At 31.8% G+C, this 25,546-nt stretch overlaps 4 protein-coding genes across 4 annotated transcripts in view; all 4 read right to left on the bottom strand.

Annotated features, from left to right (window-relative positions):
- Positions 1 to 602: 602 nt before the first annotated feature.
- Smp_139120 (hypothetical protein) lies at positions 603 to 3,601 on the bottom strand (the record flags this gene model as incomplete). Its single annotated transcript, XM_018792356.1, has 3 exons — positions 603 to 754; positions 3,055 to 3,474; positions 3,550 to 3,601. 3 exons carry the CDS (start codon positions 3,599 to 3,601, stop codon positions 603 to 605), a joined length of 624 nt encoding a protein of 207 aa, XP_018644207.1.
- A 596-nt stretch (positions 3,602 to 4,197) lies between these two features.
- Smp_130390 (nAChR subunit, putative) lies at positions 4,198 to 4,221 on the bottom strand (the record flags this gene model as incomplete). The annotated part of the gene is made up of 1 exon (XM_018792355.1): positions 4,198 to 4,221. A coding segment is annotated over one exon (24 nt), but the record flags the coding sequence as incomplete, so codon positions are not given.
- A 424-nt stretch (positions 4,222 to 4,645) lies between these two features.
- On the bottom strand, positions 4,646 to 8,327 carry Smp_130400 (hypothetical protein; the record flags this gene model as incomplete). The annotated part of the gene is made up of 3 exons (XM_018792354.1): positions 4,646 to 4,812; positions 6,268 to 6,483; positions 8,141 to 8,327. Coding segments are annotated over 3 exons (570 nt in total), but the record flags the coding sequence as incomplete, so codon positions are not given.
- Positions 8,328 to 10,591: 2,264 nt separating this feature from the next.
- Smp_139110 (ankyrin 2,3/unc44, putative) overlaps positions 10,592 to 25,546 on the bottom strand; it is a gene marked incomplete at both ends in the record, with an annotated part of 38,676 nt that continues 23,721 nt past the window's right edge. Inside the window, 8 exons of the mRNA XM_018792352.1 lie at positions 10,592 to 10,798; positions 10,906 to 11,134; positions 12,130 to 12,664; positions 13,705 to 13,895; positions 15,101 to 15,286; positions 16,302 to 16,399; positions 20,017 to 20,096; positions 23,515 to 23,556. Of these exons, the coding sequence (XP_018644206.1) occupies positions 10,592 to 10,798; positions 10,906 to 11,134; positions 12,130 to 12,664; positions 13,705 to 13,895; positions 15,101 to 15,286; positions 16,302 to 16,399; positions 20,017 to 20,096; positions 23,515 to 23,556 (1,568 nt within the window). The remainder of the gene's footprint in view (positions 10,799 to 10,905; positions 11,135 to 12,129; positions 12,665 to 13,704; positions 13,896 to 15,100; positions 15,287 to 16,301; positions 16,400 to 20,016; positions 20,097 to 23,514; positions 23,557 to 25,546) is intronic.

Below are 25,546 nucleotides of genomic sequence, written 5' to 3'. Positions count from 1 at the left end.
GATTTCAACAGCCATGAAATATCACTAGCTCACATACAAAGTGTTGTTCGAAGCCAAGTGTAAATAAATATTTTCTTGGTAAATGAGTTACAATTATTTACAGAGAAATATGTTTGGTGCTACATAAAGTTTTATAATAGATTGTTAACTGGCTTTATCGGAGGTAATTGAAATAGCATCATTATTTATAGACACATTATTATCTGATCAAAATATGAGCTACAAATTATTGTAATTCATTTATTCGACAAATGCAATCTCAATGTATACATAAAAGATTTAGAGGAAGTATGTCAAGGTTATTCAGATGTTCAAACTGAAATGGATAGATTAAAAGCGTGGTTGAACAGTAAGTTATAAGTCGAAATTTGGAATGATTAAACTAAACTACCCAGTTTTAAATTAACAGTAAAACTCTTAGACTTAATGAGACACTAATAAATAAAGAAAAGCAAAAGAATAAAACAGCAGAAATAACAGTTGATAAGACAATATTCAATTATAAAGACAGAAAACACAATTACAACTACAGACCTCACATCATTATGAATGATGAACATGATAATCCCTCAATGCCGGTGTACCTATATCTATTAAAAGAGTTACTTACCATCTGGATAAATGTTTGATAAATCACTATCTTTCTCAATTTGTTTATGAATATTATTACTACTACTAATCATATCGTCTGTACGACTTAGTTGTCCAATGCGATTGCTTTGAGTAGGGACAACCATTTCTTCATTGACTGGAGCTATTGTGTTTTTAAAACAAATTTTTAGAAATATAAACTACAATCAGATGAGGAAGAAGCTAAAAGCATTTGACGTGTTAATAAGAAAAGTAAACAACGGAAATAGACGGAACAATTGCCTTCAGTGGTTTCTAATTTTCAATTGTTGTCTGATACTAAAAACCGGTCAGTGATGTAGAATTGTATATGACTGAACAAATTTATGATAATAATAATTATTATTAGTAGGATAGGAGATTATTTCATTAAGGAAATAGTTTAAATCGTTAACTGTTTTATTTATTCATTCACTTAAACACATAGACATTAGTACAAGGAGGTACGAAATATATATGCGCCACACTTCATCATACGATTTATGTGAGGGCTAGAATACTGCCAGGGTGTCAAAACCGAAGCAGGTAATCGTTGATTGAATTCAAACTAACCAATCATTGAAACTCAAGAAGAGTAAACTCTCTTCTCTACGGTTTTCAATCATTTTTCATATAGAATTAAACTGAGATTTTAATTATCTTCGAATGTACAGTTATTGCCATAATAAACTCTTACTATGCAACCTTTTTGGGCTGCAAACAATCCGACTGTAATTAATTATATTGTGTAACTTCAGATGTAACTGAGTAACAGTATCGAAGTGTTTTATCGTAGCTTGGGAGGAGAAGCGTTTAAATCATTGAACCGACAATCAAGACTAGAAAGAAAACTTTGTCCACTGTTGCCTGATTTTCAACTGTTCTTGAAATGGATAAAGTCCATGCATAATGATAACTGTATTCAGATGTTGTAGTCAGAAGTAATCGACGGGTAAACCTTGTTTTCGGGTTTCATGTTAGTTGGCAATTGTCAGAAAGCTGTATATGTAACGTTGAGGGAAATAAATTCTTTAGAACTGATATATTTAAAATCGATCGATCAATGAGTGTTGGCCAATCCAGTCCTTCAGTGTCGGTCTGATCTTATCGATCAAATTGCAGTGTCCATCAATCTAAATAACTTGACAACACATCCACTATATTTTGCTGTTAAGTGATTGAAGATACTCGGTACCTTCATGATAGTTGACATTTGTCAGTAAGGAGTACGTCAAATCTTGGGAGTACTGCTGATCAATGTGGAACTTGGGAAAAATGTTTACCTTTTCGACTTTACAAATCACATTATACGCATACCCTACAATAAGTTCGAAGTTCCTGTCGACTATCTCCAATTGCTTAATATCAAATCTAAAGTGTAGTAACTGAAGGACATCAAAATTAGTCGCTTACCGATTAATGAAGAATCAATGCATTCATGTAAAAAGCAAATATTGTTGAATAGGTGAGAAATTGAAGTAGTGGCTGTTGTAAATAATTTAGTCGAACTGGAAACAATAACTCGTAGTACACGATACTATGAATTATCATTATTATTTTGAAGTTTATTTACCTAGATTTGACCTACTTCGTCTGTCGAACTATTGATTATAACTTCTCTTATTTTATTATTCTTATCACTACTGGTGTTGTGTACGAAGCAGTTTAGTGGGTAAAAACCTAGGTGTTGTTTAACGCGAAATCACACAGTAGCTTGGTAAAATATGAAAATCATACATTAAATACGTTATTTACACATCTTCATTGCGCTGTTCTTTGCACAGTCAATTACTCTTTCAATTATGTTGTTATTTCGATTGCTCTCAGATTTCTTTCTTGTTCTCTTCATTATAATCCTCTGCTGCCATGGATTCTATTTACGACTGGTCCTACATACTACTTATATATGTCAACATAAGTAGGACACACCGCACTAGTAAACCTGTCTTTTTAATATCAAAGTTTTACTTTTTACCTACTGTGTGTAGTTATGCAATCTATTTCATTATGATCAATAACTCATAAATCGCCTTGATTGATTTAAGAATTTCATATAAATATTCATGAGTATCAGTTAAAGCCTGATTACAAATAAACTGAAAACAATATTGTCTAATTAACTGAAAGTATAAATTTGAACGCTTAACTTTCGACTATTTGACCACAAGAAGGTGTATTTTGTTCAATTTGAAATAAGAAAGTTCTATGTTTGATTCTATGAAGATTCAGGGGAAAATAAGTTATTTATGGCCCGAAAATTAAATACAGAAGATCACTGATTGCTTCCTAGTTGAAGTAGTTCCACAAATGATATTAGCCAGTTATGGCAAGGATTAGCTTCAGTAAAATAATTGTATTACAAGTTACAAGCAAAAAACAGAAACGATGCACTCAACTCTATCACTAATAAATATAGATACCCTGTAACGAATAACAACAACTTACGTCCAGTAGAAGAATTTATTTTATCATCTTCTTCTATAGTCAATGAAGGTTGACTATCAACCAGAATATTTTCAACCCCTTTTAATACATCATATTTGTCTCCGGGAACAACATCAGTAATAGATTTTCCCACATATGGTGATAACCCTGAATATTTTCGACCAGTGGTCACAGTAACTGGTTGTATTATTTCTTGCTCCACTTCTTTCTCAGATTGTTTAGAATTATCTACATTGCTTAAAGTGGGTAGTGTATGAATTGTTGACGACATTGTTTTTGTAATCACTGGTGTTGTTGGTATTAGTGTAGTAGATCCGGTCTGTGTGCCATAACCTGTATCAACTGATTCACTTAAACCACCACCGCCATCTTTTGAATGGGATCGACTTTCACGATTAACATTTAAATTGGGCGAAACGGCTATTCAAAATAAAAGCAAAAACAGCAGCAATAAGAAAATTGCAATAGCTAAAACTATGTATAGACGTTACTAACTGGTACTATATTTCGTTTCACCAATAATACTTCGAATTTCTGGAGAGTACATATCGACGCGTCTTCGAACTGAACACAATATGACTCATTTCATGGTCACCCATAGTGTATCTAATCCTTAAGGACTAGTAATGCTAGTATACAAGTTGATCCACTTCAGATTTATATGAGGAAATTAATTAGTATCATTTCACTTTTTATTCAATATCATTTTGATTCGATTTTCGAAGTTTCTTCATTTTAAGAAGTTGATACACATTTTGCAGTAAATGGGAACTATTGTACAGCACAATCTATCCAAATTATATCAATTATCCGTCTGACATGAGCTGCCTATTTTCATATAAAATCAAGAAACTTATTGATAGAGTCAAATTAATAAGAATGTAACAATCGCAACAGAGCACTTTGCAAATGTTAGTACAAATTTCTGACAAACCTTTTAAAATATACTTGGACTTAACTGTTAATACTTATCAAAAGTGATACCACCCGAAAAAAAGCGATTTTTAGTCTGACACATGTAAATTAAGGATATTCCGTCACGGTTAGTTCTAAATGAAAATTTTTGTCTATTCATATGGGTACTTGTTGGTACTAAATATATGATTTGCAGTATCAATGAACTATTTACCTTGTTTGTTTTTATTAAGGAATGGAATTCCACAATAAGCAGTTGCTCTTATAGCTTACAAACAGATAAGCAACCCAAATGGATGATTTTTTTTTTAGCAGAATTTAGTTCGCTGACTAAAGTATTCAGTACACAAGACGAAACTCCACCGAATAAAATCGCTCCTTAATTTATTTTGTTTGTCAAACATACTCTAGGTAGATAATCTTTGCGATAAGAATAGATGAAGACGAAGAGTCTGTATAGCAATCATCTTTCAATAACTCCAGGTCAATTAACTCTTATAAGACAAAAGCCTTCTGAGATAATCTGATTTAGAAAATCGACCTCTTGATTGAAATCACAGAATTTCGCTTGAATGCTTCGACAATTCATTTTCAGTTTTGAAAATAACTGTTTAAATAAATTAATATTTTGAATAATAAAAATATACCAGGAGACTAAAAATATTTCTGACCTCAACTAAAATATGTCAAAGAAAATAACCACAAAATGTAACAAATTACCATTCAATGAACGTAAAGCAGTAACCCGTTCATCAGCTGTTATTACAGGCGAAATGTTAGTCATACAATATTCCAATATATCTTTACGACCGATAGCTTGTAATGCTTCAGCAAGTTGTGTACCTAGGTAGAGAGATAAAATGGTAGAAATTTATTTACAATGATAAGTAGATACGTCTATGGTGAGTGGGAGAAGGGAGGACGTGAAATCAAAACATTTACATAATCTTTACACTGGAACCCGAATGCCCTGATACGACCGAGAATGGAGAGAGTCAGCACCCCATCTCCAAATGCTCTCACAAGGCCACGTGGATACAACTACTATCAGGGAGATCCTACTCAATGCCTTCTCGAGGTGAGGGTGTTGTTTACGAAATTGAGAAGCGAATGTCCGGCGCTTTAACCGGGTTGGTAGATATGGAGAATCCACCTAGGGGAGTTGGAAAACTCTGATTCCGAACCAATGGTGCACATGGACATCAGGATCCTGAGGGAACAAATGGAGTATGAACCAATTATAGGCCACCGGCTACTATGGGACTTCATCTCTTCACGATGCTCCACTACCTTGTAAATTAGACCTTCAGATCGAAGGCTCCGGGTGTGGCCCCCTAAGAAAACCACCTGTTTTGGTCTGTGCACCCGGGCAACATCACAGCTCTCACACAAACCAAGTGGCTTGTGTGGGGCATATGTATTCGGTGCCTCCCTGTACCAATATTTGTGTTTTAATAATAATAATTGCTTATAATTTTAACAGAAAACATGAAATTCAACTAAAGCCAGACATACACTTGTGAGACTTATCAACGATACTCCTCAATAATGACCACTCACATTCTCGTATGGAATCAAATGTAGACTCTCAAGATCTTACGATCAGTGAAATGCTTTCATACTATTACTGACTTGAAATCCAGTGGGACATTATTTTTACCTAAGTCAATCTAAAATGTAACGTGATGGTCTTAATATATCTTCCGTAATAGCTTACTCATAATCGGTCTGGTTAAACACACATTTCAAAAAACCTGTGTGAAATTTGTCTCGAAACTACTCACGATGAGTACTCATTTGGGTGATAATAACAGAAAATTTAAATTAATATATCGAATAACACGTCCCTATTACGGTAACAATTATCGGGTAACAGTTTATTCTTACTTTACATATATTTACAAAATAAGTTGGATATTATTTGAAATAAATTACTAAATAGTTGCTACACCATATAACCGTTTTGTTGTGAAATTAAGAACAATTATATTTCCAAATTGTGACCAGTAATGGAATCCAGGACGTCCATCTCGTCCTATTCTGCACTCCTTACAATTGAATGTACGTTAATCCAATTATTGATTATAGTTAAGTATTTTGTCGATAAGTTGTGCTATATTCCAATCACCCATGGGAGCTAGTGGCTCAAACTGAATTATGTGGAGAGTAGGATCCAAATTCGTAGGTGAAAGTCAAGTAATTTAGTCATTAAAATACAGTTCTACCGTATACTAACGTATATCATATAAAAAAATACATATTTCGTTTAATTGCTAACATTCACTGTGTATTACTTACCTGAAGTTAACTCATTCCCATTACGTTCTTGCCACAACAATAAACTAGTATATGCATATTCTTCTTCAGGACGATTAGGCAAAGAAGTAATATTATACTGATCCTCATCAGACAAGCCTAAACATTGAGCTAATATTCTCCAATCCGATTTTAAATGATAAGCAACTTGTCGTAAATCAAGCTCAGATTTAGCTAATGGCTCATCGTAATGATCGACTAATTTAAAGCAAGAGATGAGTGAAAGCTGCATTAATGTAAAGCAAATACAAATTTATGTACATAGCTTAAAATTATAATCTTGTAATATGTAGTACTTGATTGATATCCCTCGACTGTTCATCTTTAAATGAGTAGGGCAAAGAATCTGAGCATTCAGAAACCAAGTGGTTCTACCACTAGACCGCCGCGCCATAAATCATAAGAAATTTACTATAACATACACACTTACATTATTACGAAGAATACCTATAAGCTTACATAATTTGTGTCGTATAATATGAGAATGGTCTATCCTGTAATAGGTAATTAATTTTATACCCTTCACTTACTGAAATTATTCTAATTCTAATTCTTTCAAATTTTAAATTAAGATAAATAAAGATCTTAGTGAGTGATCCGAAACTATTCGTTAACATACTGTTTCTTTCTTATTACTAGTGAATATGTGTAAGGTTAAAGATAGATGATACAAAAGCCTACACATGGATATTTTGGATTAAATTTATGAAGTACATTAACCAGTTGATTGACGCATTTAGAAAGTATGATAGCATTCCCATTCAAATTTATACATTGATAAGCCAAATATAGTGGTTGTTTCTCAATGACAAAGTTATTTCTCACATTAATTCTCGTATAAAACAAAGTTTTTATTTTATTTCTTAAGAAAAATTGATTAAAATCAGAGATAGATGGTATCTAACAATGGAACCCAGGACGCGTGTTTCGTCTTAATTGGGACTCGTCTTTGGCTAGATATACCCACATCTCAGAGTTGATGTCCACTCCGGGACTCGAGTCTAGTATCGTTAGATTTAAATGCCACCGCGTTATTCACTTAGCTACTGAGTCCAAATGGTCACTAGCTTATGAAATGGGGTGAAGTTCTAATTCATTTTTTTGCATTGGCTGTTTGAGTCTTCTCATTGATGTTTAGAATTGCGATTCATTAGTCTCATATTGATATATTTGCATCCTTTGCAGATTGCCTCGATATTGCTTGAATTAAAAATTCATTAGATTTGGGAATATAGAGAAAAATAATTCAAGCAAAACAGTATGAATTATATTCCAAGAACTTTTAAGTTATGTACATAACAAATTGTTAATTCATTGTTATGTCCATTTTTATAGTAAATCTCAGTGAATATTAACCAATAATAAATATAATGGTCAATTGTGAATACCCTGTAGTCTTGAGTATTAATTTCAATTTTATAGACAGTTAAATCACTGTTTTAACAGCTAGAAATAACAATAACTAGTTACAAAAATAATAGATCTTAATTTGAATTGTTTAGGATTCTTTATAATTTATGATATACATTTGACCAACCATCATTATGGAAGTCAGCGTAAATCCCCCTAATTTAATGATAATTAAATCGAACACTGTTACAGAAAATAGAATGAGTTAGTAAATTAGTTATCATCCATTAGCATAATTATAGATCGTCCCAATCTGTCGTATCAAGTCAGTACAATGAATTAAATTAACCAGATGTATAGAAAATAAGTCAAAATAATAGTAGTAATGACACAATCAATAACGTGTTACTCAACACTAATATGTCATTTCTAGGATAATCTTGAATACAATAGTAAGATAATACGATCACGAAAAGAAAAAAACACACTTTCAATTGGTACTCACCTGGTTTTGACCATGTTTGCGGTAACGATTCATTGTATGTGGTGTATTGATCACCATTTTGATTATATTCTGGAATATAAGATGGCATATCATCAATATCAGTTGTTTTTAATATACCACCAGTCCTGTAATCAGTAAGTTCATCTGGTAATTTAGCTTCCAGAACTGTTGCCGGTTTTACAGGTGACCTATGTATGAATAAAAATATTCTTTTTAATACTGACGTGTAAATAATAAGTTTACAGAAGAGAATAATAAAACCTTTTTATGAATAAGTATAGAAGTGTGAACAAACTATGAACAGATGAACGATGAAACTAATCAACCATCGAAACATTGGCAGATTATCATTTATGAATTTATCAGGTACAGACTCATGTACTCGGCTTGAAGTCCAACTATAAGTATAAGAGTTAGTAATATTATCCAGTTGTCTAAATCAAAATGGGAGGAGCGAGACTCAGACTCGTTACCTAGTGGCTACGAATCGAACCCCTTGATTATTGAGACATCACTTTATAAGTATATGTGTAATACATTAGGTTGTCACAGAAATTACCATTCCAGTGCTCAGACTAAATTTATTACTCGTTATAACAAAACGTCATACGGAACTTATAATTAATGGAGCTTACTATTACATTCAATTCAAATTATACTTAAAAGTATGGAAACCGTAACCTAAAACATCTTAATTGGTAGATGACAAAAAGAAAATTTGTCAGAAATATGCAAGAATGAAGTTGATAAATTACAGTTCAAAGCAACTTCCTTTGGTAAACAATGACATTGATCAAGTATTCACACAATCAAATGCTTAGAAGTTCACAAAATAGAACCATCAAATCACATACACACATACATACAAAGAAAAGAGGAAAATACATAATTCCCATCGAAACTAGACATAATTAGTTAATTAGGGTAAACACATAAACTAGAAAAAAAACCCATCATAAATGATATTAATGTTGAAAGGGATGACGATAAAAAAGTGATCCTTATGTTCAGTCACAGTTACTCATAGATAACGTAAAGAATGAAACAGATATGCGTTGGTCCAAGTCTCTATATCACGATAGCACGAGATAGGATTAACAAGATCAAATAGCAAAAGAGGTCAAAATAATAGTAACAGAAATTATAATGACAAATAATAGACATTGAGAATGTGGAAAATCCTTTTTTTATAAAGAAAAAATAGACAAAGTTGAAGTCATGAGTCAATTGAAGCTAGACCACCATCGAAAACCTGGAAGCACTGGACGGCCGTTTCGTCCTATTATGGGACTCCTCAGAAGTGCGCATCCACATTAACACCGTTGGATGCCAGCTCAGTGGTCTATCGGTTAAGGGCTTCGGCTCGAGACTGGTAGGTCCTGGGTTCGAATCTCGCGAGAGCGGGTTCGTGGATGCGCACTGCTGAGGAGTCCCATAATAGGACGAAACGGCCGTTCAGTGCTTCCAGGTTTTCGATGGTGGTCTAGCTTCAATTGACTCAGGATTTCAACTTTGAAAAATACTGAAATCTCCACAAATCCCCTTCTGAAAAAATAGACAAGATGATTCGCTGAAAATTCTCAAGTGAATAATTTTATATTCTGTAATGTAAATAGTCTACCAATAAAAGGAACTGGATCAAACGGAGGTTGAATCAAAAACTTATGCACTGATGAGGTGTTGGCAATCCACCAATTTAAGCGTGCAAACCTATCGTACTTCGTTGGCTCTAATTCCGTTCTGTAGTATATCTTGGTCTTGTTTCTTTTTAATTTAATTACTGTCTTGTAATTTCAAAGTGTAATCGGTTATTGTTGTCCTTCAACAATTGCTTGTAATTATGAGCAAAGGTTAATAGTGGCTATTAGCGGAATACAAAACTAACGTTAACTCCTCAGTAACTGAGTGGGTTATCTATTTATTTAAACACATAAATATTGGTACAAAGGGGCACCGAATACATATGCACCACACAAGCCACTTGATTTGTGTGAGGGCTGTGATATTGCCGGATTTCAATCGCCACGACTCATCGTGTGTTATTTATAGCTTCAAAAACAGACAAAAATGAAACAGTTTTTACAAGAGTCATTGAAAAACAAGTTGTGATTAGTTCATGTTCGAGCATAGCCATCATCTTTTTTTGATATATCATATTACTGGAAAATATACAAGAATGTTTGAAAACAATACAGAAAGTTCTAAATTAGACTATTTATAGATGATCTAGATTCTATTTAGGTCTTGCTTACAGTATTTATCACTAACAAATTAATCAATCACGGAGCACACGCTAAATGTGTTTTACCTATGTCAATGAATTGAAGAGGATAAACTAGAAACTATAAAGATGGTTAATTTGCAGAGCAATAAAATCACAAGTCCAAAACATGGTAATTTCCAGTGAGAAATACTAATTTGTGCATTAAACGAAAGTAAACAACAGTTCATTTACCCAGCAGATTGTAGTACAGCTCGAGGATGACGCATAAACGCTAATTTTCCAACAGCTGGTTGTGATAAATCTTTCACACGTACAATCATGTTTAAACGATTCTCACGAAACGCATGCATTCCCAACTGTAATTGTTCTTCAGTTTTAGCAACAGGTACTAAGTTACCAGCTGTTTCAATCCAATGTGGATGGTCATCAAGAACCTATTATAAAGAATAATGTCAAACAGTTAATCAATTAATAAGAAGTCAAAACATTCAAATATATAACACAGGTTTATATAGATATCAAGTTTCACTCAGTCATTTACCTCAATACATGGTCCATTGGCTATTAGTTGAAATCCTTCTTGTAATTCAAGTGTTTTCTCTACTGAATCATCAGTAAGGCAAAGACAACGTAGCTGAGCTTCTTCAGGATGAAATCTACGAGCATACACTACAAATTGTCCAATATAAGGCACTGCTAATGATTCATGATAAACACGACTGGCTAATTCAACAACTTCAGTAATATTAGGACAATCTACAAGCCATAATCTATAATTTTGTTTGAAAAAAACAGATAGTAGATGAGATCACATATTGTTTCCAGTAACACAAGATGAATAAATATTAAAAATCTACCTTTGAAAAAACACGCTAAAAGTCATAGTTATGAATAATAAAGTAGGTGTGTAAACATTTAATTAATGTATTTTAAAAATCAGTTAGAAATGTAGTGATGGCCAATCAATCGTTCCCAGAAAAAAGTTATCAAGATACGTGAATTGGTAAAAGAAACGTATGTCAATTGACAGAATCTGACAACACTAGCATGGGTACTCAAATGACATCAAAAAGATAAATTTCAAAATGGTAATATTGCTAATTCCAAGGTGATTGTCCGTACTAACGGGGTGTATGCTACTTATGTCGACAAACATAAGTAGTGTGTAACACCAATCAGAAGTGGAATGCCTGGCAGCAGAGGGGTGAGAAGATCAAGTTGAAGGTAACAGGAATGTAAACAGAGAGTAATTGCAGTAGTCATAAAGCAATGATGGAGTTTGAAACAATTGATGGGAGATTTGCAAATGAGGTATTTAATGTATGGTTTATCATATTTCATGGAAGAACTCTGTAATTTTGTATTAAATAATAAATGGGTTGTCCCTACTAAGTCTTCGTTCACTACACTACTACTATTGATAATAATAAAACTTACCTCCATAGTTTAAGTAATGTGTGCGCAATGTGAGTGTTAGTTGTAATAATCTTGGTGGTAGGGTTGAAGCTACCGAGTGTGATTAGAAACACAAGTGCTTAAAGTATCAAGTCACCACTTCTCAAAATGGAATGTGGCAGGCGAACCTAGACAATTAGTTTACAACTCTTACTGGACAGTACAAAATCATGATAATATGCATTGTTATATTGGCTTCTGCATATTTGTAAAACCTATGTGATACGGCTATGTTAAAAAAAATAGGCAATATAATTATTGAGATGAACTTATATACATATTCATCAATTTAATAAATTAGGTCAGTTACCTTGCAGATACCGTAGATGTAAATGAAACAGAAAGATCGTGTACAGTTAACGGAGAACTACCAGTGATATCCTCCCAAACAGCTGGTGATGTCCCACCCGCAATCGAACACAGTAATCGAAGACTGGGTGAATCAATAGTTGAACGAGATTTAGTGTCAGCAACACCGCTAAAGAATGATATAGCTGTTTTTGGTAATGGTATAGTCAAGGTGATTGGTTTATGAAATTTACGTCGGCGTGGTTCGATTGTTACAATCGGTGATACAGAGACACGTGGACCAAGCATTCTAGTTACAAGTTCATGATCAACTGGATGTACTTGTAAACCAACACGTATACGTTTTTGTAAAGCACCTTGAGGAAAACGAACATGTACGTCTGGTACAACTGTAGATGTCAATGTACCACCTTCTGGACCAATTAAAATTAATTCTTGCTTAATACGCGTAATAAGTGCAAAATATTGTGGTAGATCATATGTTAAAATACGATGTATTGACTTAGCACGTAGTTCTTCAAGTGATCCAGCGTAATCTAAAATCAAATTTAATCATACCATAAATAAAACGTGGAAAAAAGTTCGAATTAATTTTAACCAAGTAAAATTTGTGGCATTAGTATATTATTATGGTCATGATGTCATTTGAAAAAAAGAAAAGACCGTGATATAAAGTAACGTCGATTAAATTACAATGAAACAATAACATTAGACAAAACAAACTAATGAATGTATTGACTAACACGTATTACAATACTTGAAAGAAAGCACAACTGAATTGAGCTAACGCTTTTGAAGTATAATAACGAAACTTTTGCTACAACATTAACTCTAGTTGATATGTTGTAAAAGAGTTTGAAACAGTTAAGAATATCACGTACATAGTGTAACCGTTGAATCAGAAAGGATATTTAATAAAAACAAAGCTATTAAACGCAGAACTATTATAGCTACATTTCATTGTGTAATTGTAAAATAATCCCTTGACGGTATTTTCTTAACTATAAGCTGACATATAATCTATTAACAATTGATATAATTTTACCGTTTCTGAATAATCATTCATCAATTAATCACTGTTATTTTGTGTTTTACTTATGACTTGGCCGAGTACAAGTTTTGATTTCTTAACTGAGATGACTTAATTAATGCACATAATCTTATAGGCTTTAAGTCGTGGATAGTAATACAATAATAAAAAAGCTTGTTGTACTTGATTTCTGATTGATTATTGGGGAGAAAGAGAAAGTGGTGTTTGAGCCAGTAGTATTAGACATTCATATTTTAGGTCATAAAGGTGTGGACGAACTCGTAGTTTATGACCTTTATGAATTTGTGACCCAACTAAGAGGATATATAAAGAAGATTGAAGGTCATAAGACTGAGGTCATGTTCTGATTCAGTTAATCCTTAAACGTAGTTGATAAAACAGACATAACAAAATTAGCAAGTATAAAACGTGCTGAAATTCACTTCAGAAAATTTAAATTTGATGATTTCAGAGTTGATTTGCTGCAACAATTACATTTAATGAATTTTTTATAATAAAAAAAAACAGCCTAACGAAAGACTTTACCAAAATGTCCATCCAAAGTGTCTTGGACAGCTTGATCTGTAGCATCCAATAGATGCTCTTTCCATGTTTCACCATTATCTGAACGGAGGATAACAATTTCACGATTTTTCCCATTTAAAAAAGCATAATGTGGTATTTCTAAGAGAATAGGTGAAGCGAATCGTATACCAGGGGGTCCAATTTCTAGTAACCTGCACAAAATAGATTAATAAATGAGGTTACAAGAAGTTAAACTAAGAAAAAAAAATCAGTAGAGATGTCTGAAACAATCAGAAGTATTATTGATGTAATGCTAAAATGCGTAGTGCAACACCTAGATATTTATGAATGATTTCCTAAAATCGCAGTCCTATACGTCAATGGGAAGATTTAAGTAAATAATACCAAGCAAATTCAAAGACTAGAACAGTTTTACGAAGACTATTTACTTTGAATGTAGGTTGGTTTCCAACTGTAATGATCTGTGATTTATATGATGAGGCGATTTAGTTGCAGGGATAAAACCATTCGCTTGTCTATTTATTACATTTCGCAGTTAAATTCACGAGTCGATTTAAACTAGACTATCACTGAAAACCTGAAAGCACTGGATGGTGGTTTCGTCCTAGTATGGGACTACTCAACAGTGCACACCCACGACTCCGCAAGCGGGAATCGAATAATTTTCCAAATTAAAATGATTTCCGCACTACGCTAGACACATAACTAAAGTCTGAAATATATGAAACTGACTGGAACTGTTTAACTGGGCTGTAAAAAGACATTTTAAATAAGTTAAAACTGAGTCACAAAGCATAACTGTGTTATTGGAGAAGTTAATCAATTATGAACAAAGTACAAACTGGTACGAATATGTATTAGTGTTCACATTGTCACATACATCAATATCAGAATAACGAGGGAGGAAATTAAGAACAATAGAAAAAGAGGAAGAATTACAAAAAAAATAAAGTGGAGATCTAAATATCAGAAATATAATTCGAGTACAAAAGATCAAAAAGAAGATTAATGCTTTTTTTAAAGGTTAATGTCATTGACGTATCGACATATTTAGACAAAGAATGGCAACATACACAAAGTAACTATGATGTTAAGGATTTAGAGAGCTCAAGCAAACAACAACATTTCCTACGTTAGCTATCTTCAAATAAATGTAATGAATATTATTTGAAGAAGGATTAGTATTTCAGTAGATTAAACTTTTTGAAAAAAAATATAAGAAACCTGAAAAACTGGAATTTTTTTACAATGAAGTAAAACTTGTCAACTAATAACAATAAACTGTTTGAACCAAAAAACTTTAATTGTGAAAATAATCATTCTTATATTCAAGTAATTGATAAGTAACTTGATTGTGTGAACACTGATTTAATTCTACTTAAAGAATAAAACTCACCGGCAAGCTAAACCATCACCATCATTCATAATAGGAGGTGAATTCATACGATCAGGATGAACTAGACGACAAACAATACGAAGTGGACCATTGATAACATTTGGAGGAATAAATATCCTAAGATCAGGATAACGTCTTGCTTGAATTAGACCACCACGAGCATCCGCAATGAATGAAACTAAAAATCTATTTGTCGTTTTTAATGACAAGCAAGTAAAAAAATTTAATGATCACCGTGAACACAGCAAAAATATCAAAGATGTCTAATTTATGAGTTAGAATGCATGCTTCAAATAAATCTCAAGTAAATTTTAATAAATATTGTAGTTTAACAGACAGACAAATACAGTTTAATTCATTTATTGGACAGGTTTTATCATTGATAATGATTTAAAATCCACTTGTAATTGAATCGGCAAACTTCTCGAATTATACACATCCGAGTATAAAATTGTCAGCTGAATTACACACCGTACAGCTTTATTTCTCTCTAGTAAAATCTGCAAAGAATATATTTAAAATTTGTAAACATGATACTATAACTGCTTAAAATTTACTTTGATGGATTCAATTGACTTCTGATTGGCCGGTTACAAAGTCGATTAAAGTATAGTTAAATGGTTTAATATGATTATTGTGAATTCTTTCAGGATAAACTACAATGCAAAAAATTTTTTGGCAAAAATTCCTTCAGCCTACTAGCGAAACAAATGCTGTTGTTCCTAGTGTATATGGTTTACTAAGACTCAGCAAGAATTCATCAGAAAATTCTTCAGAAGCTTGGAAAAGATACGTAGTAAAACTAGTGATCGGTAGAAACTTTCTGGAGACATCTAAAACCAACGGATTATGTATAATATCCTGATTGGATAATTGCTGATTTAGTTATGAATTTTGGCATTTTACAGAATACTAAGGTCAAATATTAACCCCGTAAATATCTTTGAGTTCTGCATTTAAACTAACCTTAGAAATAAATCTACTTTAATTCTCGCCTTATGTCCTGTATTCGAAACTAAAGTGCAGATTTGTAAAGGAACTAGGTAGCGCTTAAAAAGTCAGTATCGAATGTTCAAGAACAAGATATATCTATAATATTTGACTGACTTGACAGTTACACAACATATAAACGATAAAAGTAAAAAATATTAAAAAACTTTATACATCAACATTACATCTAAATAAACATTTTAATATTTACCCTGTACTAATTGGCTTCTTAATAACTGCCATATTGTCTGCTTCCAAATCCCAATCACCATCAGGTTGACCACTTTCTCCGAACATTTGAACTTCAGTCTAGAAACGAATTTTATTTTGTTTCAAGAAGGAAAAAGATACAAAAATTACGAAGCTCCTATTCATTTATTCTGTTTTACAGTTTTATTTAACAAATATAACTAAATATGGTGAAGAATTATTCCATATCAAGATATTCTCAACAGTTAGTATGGAACAATGAATGAATCTGGTACGTATAGACATAGGTTCAAGTTGCCATAACTCATTAGGTGAAACTGTTAGGGGAAATCCCAGTGGTGATAAAGAAGATTAGGCATGGAAGATATCATTTAAGGAAATGTAAATTAGTGAAGTAAAAAAGATTATAAAGAGTCCAGAAAATGAGAACCCGTGGAAGGGGACAAAGAGAATGCATGTACCTCTACCATCGCAAACGATTTTGAGCGACTTCATGTCTCTAACCACTAGTTAAGATAAGCACACGGACCTCCAACAGTAAGCCTATAAAATATTTAGGAATTAGTGATCTTATTATTTAGTTTTTTGTATGTGTATTATACAGAAACGTTTGGGCATTTAATTAACAGCTGTTCAATTCTTACGAATACTTACAAAGATCAGTTGATTTGCAAAAACAGGCAACATATTTTAGCTTCCAATTTAGTTCGATCTTTCTGGTATATCCATCTACTGAACAATTGGTATAATTAGAGTACACGAAATCACATGACACTGTTCACTATACTACATTATATAATAAGTATTATGCAGAAAAGTGGTAGAAACAGTAATAATCCTAACGTCTTATGGAATAAGCTAGTAAAATATCCTTCAATTGTGTTGAATATTAGGATCCTCTTAATAAATAGTGATAGGTAACGATTATCAACTTATCACTTTAGCTACTAATGTTAGATATTTATTTATAAGAACAACATCGACACATACAATTCTTTCAACAGACTAGTAAGTTTTAGAGAATAAAAAAACTTTGTAAAAGAAAAATCATATTGAATACATTTGGTAACAAATTTGGAAATACAAGGAATGAGAGAGAAATACAATGAAGAACAGCAAATTTACTTCATTAATAAGACATGAACGTTTGGTGAAATTAGTTTGATTTTAAAAAAATAAGAAAAGGTGAGGGGGTTGTGAAGTAAATCTTAATGATGACGACGAAAATAAATACAGTATGAAAATTTAATTAAAGTCCTCTCCGTGAAAATTAATACCATCAAAAAATAAAGGTGGATTTTGTAGAATACAGGAATAGTCGTTTACAAAAGCTGATTCTTATTGAACAAATTGTTAATAAAATGAAGATAGAGATAACTATTGAACTCGCTAGAAAACTACACAATAAAAGATAGCAATAAGAAGGAAATTCTAAAAAGTCTGACAACATAATAACAATACAATTCTGTTTGGTGTCTAAACTAGAGACTTTTTAATTAATAATGAGGTTAACGTCCATAGGCGTTCTGTGAACAAACTTATTATTTAAACACATAAATATTATTACAAAAGGGCACCCAAAGTATGTATGTGCCATACTTCAACATTAGATTTGTGTGAGGGTTGGAATACTCTCTGGATGTCCAAACCTGGAATCGTGAATCAGTTTATGATGTAATCTTTTCTATCGTTCTATAGATATATATATTTACCATACAAATATAAATATGAATATACTGCTTAAGTCAATGGTTTCGTCGAAAAGGGAATTTTTTCTCTGAATTCTACAACTACGGATGATAATAACACCAAACTAAGTTATAGAAAATAATATTTTAAAGAATGTTAGTGATTACTTAGCACACGTAACAATAAAGAAGGTAGTCTTTTCCATATCTGAATACTGAATGCCTATGTAAAGTACTAACTTCTTAACCAACTAGTAGACGATCATCATTCTACTATCTAAAATCTTCAAATCAATCAGAAAAGATTGTGAAATCTATTTTTTCTATAGCTCTTATGAATAGTTATTGACAATTTTTTGTAAACTATAGTATGCAAGACATTTAGTTAGAGTTATGAAACACTGAAAAATTTCTTAGTCTTACATGGTAATCAAATACATAGCAGTGCAGGTTCTCTTGACTGTTATATATGCATAAATATTTTGTCCTGAATGGAGTGCGATAAAAGTGCCTGTTTTAATTCAAATCATGAACCCATCAATGTTAGACCACCATTAAAAACCTGGAAGCACTGTACGCCCGTATCGTCCTAAAATGAGATTACTTAGAAGCCCACATCAACGGCCCTGTACGCGAGATTCGGACCCAGGACACTTGATCTCGTGTGCGAACACTTAACCTCTAACCACTAACTCGGTATCCAACGGTGTTAACGGTTATCCAGTGCTTCCAGGTTTGAAATGGTAGCTGAACATTGATAGAATTATGATCTCAATTAAAACTCAACAATCTTCACGACCTTATAACTGAGAAGTGTTAGTATGAAATACTAATCAGAGTACATTGGAATGACAATAATCAACTTATTTTAAGCATATAACAAAAAATTGATGAGTTTTCATGATATTGATCATAAAACGGAAAATAACTAGTTCAATTATATTATCTATCTATCATCAATAGTCCAATTAATCATGAAATTATCCGTATGATGGAAGATTATTACTATTATTCTCTTAATAATGAGATACTATCATCATCAATCAGTATAGTATAGTATGGACAGACACAAACAAATCCCTTATATACAAATTACTGATCTTATCTTCATTTCTCATTCTCTACAAACAAATATTTTATTGTATCGGAACAGAAATAAACTTTATCTAAATGATTATATCGATATATTTCCATTATTATTTTCACGTAAGGATAAAAAGCATTAAGACAAAACAACTTAGTAGATAATATTTCGAATAATTAAGTAAATAACACTGATTTTATACTATAAAAATAGAGATAGAAGCCACAGAAGAGTCCAAATACGCAATAATGGGCAATGGTTCAAGTTTTTTTTACTACATCTACACAGTAATCCAATTATTACGATGATTAACAAATAAGTCAGCTGGCAGTGAGAAAGATTAAATATTGAACATATGACTCAAGAAAAAATGGAAACATTTGTACGAGGGAATACAGAAACTTAAGATAAAGAAGGTAAAGAAAGAATGCCTCCAATTAATTTAGAGCTCTGTCACGAGACGTTTTCAACTACAGGTAAAAGTTATCGTGTGGATTCTGACCAGACAATTTATCAACTACTAATATGGCTCAATCAGATTTCTTATTAATTCAAACTTCGTTTTGGTTCACTGGGGTTTAGCTCTCTTCCAATCTTCTCTTACTCTATGCACAACTGCACTTTGCGGTAAGCAATCGTTGAACATATGTAATACATATCTCAGACAACTCAAAGAAGATTTACAATCTCAACAACTGGTCTCTATCCTTTCTTAGAACCTTATCCCAAACACATTTGTGTTTACTCACATGTTCCCTTCAATCGAACAATGTTTTGAAGACAACTGTAATCAAATATATGCACTTCATACACATCTCTTACTTCTACAGGCAAAGAGTAATACAGAGTAAACTGTTGAGTATTATATTCGTTGCTTGATTGATAGACGGACTATCATATAAAGTGAAAAGACTTTAAACAGAAATTAACATTTATATACTTACATTATGCACAGATTTTGGGGAAGCAGTTTCCAAGATAGAACTAGTTTGAGTAGCGATAAATTCATTTGTATTCTCATCACCTGAAAATTGGGAGGGTCCCAGCAGCAAATAGAAGGAAATATTGATACGGTATGAACAATTCAAGTACTGAATTCAACAAGATATACAATACATGTATTAGATAATTAAAAATAAATCAGTATACGATCATGCTAGCTTAATAAATAATATAAACGGACCGACAAGTACAAAAATTTGTAATTTGAAAATGTATAATTCACTTATCAACGGTTATAAATTGATAAACTGACATAAGATACATAAATATAAGTTATGTACAATGAAAATACATATGCATAGATACATATATGTTGAAAATTATAAACTGTGAAAGAAAATCTAACTGATATCATTTTGTAGTTTATAACTGTCCAGTAATGAAAACTCACGTCTGTCTATTAATAACAAAAAAGTTAGAATGATCCAAATCAGGTCTCATGCATTAGATGTAGTATGGGTGTTATTAAAGATATTATCTGGTAATCTTAATCCACAAAAGAGTGGAATGAAGAGCTTGAATATTTGATCAGCTTAGTTGAAAAAACAGCTATTACTTGGTTTCTAGAAACAATGATTATCCAATAATAGAAATAATATATTTGTAATGACCATGTGACACAATTGTGAAAGTGACACTATGGAATGAAGGCACGTCTAGCTAAAGACTAGTCCCAAATAGGACGAAACACGCATCTTGGATTCAACTGCTAGCTACCATCCATCATAGCTTATAGTACAAAATGTGTTAAATGGTTTAATATGAAAGTTATTTTTGCATTACTTTAAACAGTGTAATTATTTTAATTGGTTTTAGATTACATTTAAACGAGAACAATGGTGTAATTAGTATTTCATGGAATCATAGCAAAGTACTACAATTTCATAAAACACTAAACAATCGTCATACTGTACATATATATTTCTATTGATGACACACAGAAGAATACATTTTAACTGTTTCCTATTTGATGGAAAAATAGAAATCGGATAATGGACAGGTCAAAACTCCAACTAATAATAACAATAATGATGTTTATTGATTACAAACCATCTAAAGCATGAAAAAAGAAACCGCCGATGATTAACGAGATTAATTTCTCCGAAGAATAAGTGAAAAACCTTGTACACACATATATAATGGTTGACATACAAACATAAACGCATCTTTGAAATGTACTCTATCGTGTGAAATGCTATTTTCTTTTCACTCAGTAACAACTACTGATCAATACAAAAATAAACAAATGAATAAATGAATGAACAATCAACAAAGAGAAGAGATTTCAAGAGAAACAGATTGTTAATATCCTGTTGTTAAACACAACTATAAAAGTCATTAAATCAATTTTTTGTCTTGGCACACAGTCATTAATAATAATAATATTAATAATAATAATAAAAAAAGTACTAGTGAATTCATGTACAGATAGAAAAATAAACAAACAGACAAGTTAATTCGATGCGATGTTTATCCGTCCAATTTTATCGTAAACTCTTACATGGAACGCACCAACATTGTTATTCAGTATATTAAAACTAAGTTTGAAATTGTTATAAATATTCGAGAAATTATTATACAAGTGTTTAATAGAGAAAAGAAAGTAGGAACCGACATATAAAAGGGCAACAAATCAGAAAAAACATGCTAATTTAAAGTTGAATACATTTTTTTATGTGATAATAATAACCTTACGAAGCAAGGGCTGAGTCAGAAACCTGAAGGGAAACAGAAAAGAAATATCAACTAAAACAGATGGTGATGAAGAGTTGGCAGCTTGAAACCAAGCTAAAGTAGGCAAGCAGCCTAATCAAATTATCCCTCTTATTCAAAAACGTGATACTAAGTCTCAAAAAACGCTTGATCGATGTATCAAAGAAAGTTACTGATCGAATACTTTTTTGATTAAGTACAGCCAATAGTCGTGAAATAAGCGAGAGTGGATTGTTGTACATAATGCTTGACTTTTAAGAAAGGATTTCTGAAAACTGGGAACCAGGGTCACCATTCACTTAGACCCGTTCTTCTTTTTAAGAACTTGTAAATGTCAGTGAAACAAGAATGCATCAATATGGACTATATAAATATCAGTGCGAAAAACAATCTAATTCACCTTTGCAAAATGCACACCACTGTATTAAATCACACAGTATGTCAACGTGTATACTGATAAAGATCACTAATGAAATCATGTAGTTAACAACACCATAATGTAAGTGATTAGTATATGTGTAGAAATACAACAAAATACAATACAAAAGCCCCACTAATTAAAGATATAGAATTAAAGCAAGCATAATGAAATGGCATTTTGAAATATGTAGAGTCATGAAAATAAACTGTTGCCTATAGTGGGGGAAACAATTTTTTTAAAATGATTCTACAACTAATCATTATCAGAAAAATTTGGATTGAAGTAGATTTCTTGTGTGAAAACAGTCTGTTGTTGCATGTTTACGGTATAATGTAATTTTTAACAAATAAGACTATTACTGAAGGCATTTCACGTATTGATCTTCAAGAATATTTAATGTTTACTACAAGCATTCCATTATAAGATAAAACCATCATTTAATAGTTGAATTCATGAGACTACTTGTGGATGCGCACTGTTGAGGAGTGCCATACTTGAAAGAAACGGCCATCCAATACTTCCAGGTTTCCAATGGTGGTCTAGCTTGAATCAACTCATGAATTCAACCGAAAAAGTACTACAATCTCCACAAACCCCCATTCTGACAATGAAACTATCAATAAAAATTTCACTTTATATGAAGCGTAAGGTCTATATTTTGTAAGATATATGTACAAAAACTGTTTGTCAATATTTGTATATCACAAACCTAATTTACGATGCTATAAGTTTGAAAAATTCTGTACTCCGGAAAAGTTTAGTAGATTATTCTATAGAAAATATGATTTTTTTTTTTATAACTAAGAAATTACAAAAACGTTGAGAAACACAACTTTTTATGATGAATATAACATAATTGGAATTCTTTGTATGAGTAGTATTAATACCTGATCAACTGAACTTATGTATGTAAACCTGGTTTGAAACAACTGACCGGATGATTGAAAAGTTAATGTCATGCTCAGCAAACAATCATTTAACAAATAATTAACAGAACTATTGGACTTCACTCACAACAAAGTCGTGGTAAAAAGCTCACTAAATAAATGTGTGCTTGATAAATCATTAACATTAGCGATAAACACAAGGATCCATGTTTTTCATGCATACATTTAAAATGGTTATAACATTCAAATGGAACAATGTGTAGTTAGATACAGTACATACAAAAATATATAATTATCCATGTATATCATATGAATTTACACCAAACACTATATATATTACACGAAAAGAAACAACGAAAATTTTATAATAGGATTAACACTGAAAGCGATAGATCGCAACATATTGTAATAAATCATACCCTTTTGACTAGTTATACGATCCGAAAGTGTACCTTGAGGACCTAGATTTGTGTAAATAGTTTTAAGTTAAATAACAATTAAAAATTTGATAATTTTGAATAAATTGAGCATTAGGTAGATTTTTATAAATAAATTAATATCCCAATGAGTAGAAAAATTAGATATATGAATTACAAGTTGACACGCAGCACAGATCACGAACGCTTACAAAGAAAATGGATTTTTGATCTACAGAACTAACAGAATAGATCACCAGAGAAAATACGCTGACCATTGGTGGGAAAAAATCCACTGCTGATTGAAACATTTTAAAAATAATTTTATGCATCAATTTAGCAAGGTGTTCTTCGGATGTTCTGATCTCAAGACAACGACATCACGATACACTATGGTACAATGTCAGAGATTTTCATTTGACCATTCAACGCTTTTCTTCACAAAATAAAACTCAACTAGGTTAGGTAAATCTCTTGCAAAATGGTAACTCCAATTTACACAATAGAAAATTATCTATTCATAATTCACTAATACTATAAAATATTATAATACCTAAAAAGAAATGAGAAGAATAACTTATTCGTTATATGATTTAGTAAAAATGTTTGATATAAACGGAGTGAACAAGAATGAAATGTAGTCATCAATGATCTGTAACAAATTTAACTAGGATTATTTTAATCAAGAAAAAAAATGTTTTCAATATTCTTTTCAAAAAGGGGGGAAATCATTTGAGCAATGGAAAATGGGAGGGTTGATAGTGGATTAGGAGATAAAGAAGAAAACCCTCATAAGAAATGGAAGAACTGTTTTTTGAAGTTATTTCACCTATTTATTTAAACACATACATACTGGTACGAGGAGGAACCATATATATATGCGCCACAAAAATCATTCAATTTTTGTAAGGATTGAAATACTACCTGGGTGCCCAAACCGAAGCAAGTGGGTCAGTCCTCCAGTTTTTGACCTAGAAGTGTAATACGTAAGGCGGTGGAGCAACGTAAGGAGATACAGTCCCATGGTAACCGGTGTCCCACAATAATTTAGTGAATGAAATTCTAAACTGTCATATTATTGAATAAATCATCATTGTTATACCAGTTTTGTAAAAAGATATAACTCAACATAACTGTAAATTACATTATCATTGGAATGTGAACACTAGTCTAAGTGATACAACATTTCATAAAGTGTTAAAATATTATATGGCTGGAGGTAGGTAGTGAGTGGTTATCGATCAACATTTGGTAGTTAGTTGGGAGTCTTCTGATTTGTGAACAATTGTTTCAATTAGCTAATCACATCAAATATAAAATTTACGGAAGGCTAAGAAGTAATAAAAATATGGCATTTTCCAAAACATATATAGAGGAAAGTGTTGCTATAACATCTAGTAACAATGTTTAATTTGACGAATTCAACTCCTTTTTCTCAATAATCATAGTCAGATTTTTAAAAATGAGCAGTCTCTACAAATCGTTGAACTAAGAATACAATGAGAATTAACCAAATATTTCATAATTTTGAGACTTTATGAACTCCAGGAAACTAACGTAATTTGCTACATTAACAACAAACATTTTAGTAATGTTTGTGTTGTTTATCATGCATACTATCAATAATAATTATTCTTATTAAATTCGGTTGAAATATTTTGAATATCAGGATACAATGCTAACTTACAGGGGTTATCAAAATTTATAAAAGTTAATAGGTTCTAATAATAAAAGAACACGGTGTGTCGTTTCAAAAGACATAAGATATCTAAAGATACCTTAAAGTGAATGCTTGTGACAAAAACACCGTTAATCTATTCAGAAGGGTAAAGAGATAATATCACAACAACGGGAAAATAGTAGTGATTTCCCACACATACACGCACATACATAAACATACACTGTACCAAAATATAAATTTAGTAACCATAAAGAAGTAACATTACGTGGACATAATAATGTTGAATAGTGTAAATATATCTATCTATCAATATGTCACCATGTATACAACAGTGTGCAGATTTTAGTCAATATC

The sequence above is a fragment of the Schistosoma mansoni genome, assembly GCF_000237925.1.
Source record: "Schistosoma mansoni, WGS project CABG00000000 data, supercontig 0340, strain Puerto Rico, whole genome shotgun sequence".
Lineage (NCBI taxonomy): Eukaryota > Metazoa > Platyhelminthes > Trematoda > Strigeidida > Schistosomatidae > Schistosoma > Schistosoma mansoni.
The sequence above is the reverse complement of the archived record's forward strand: the minus strand, read 5'-3'. Positions and strand labels throughout refer to the sequence as shown.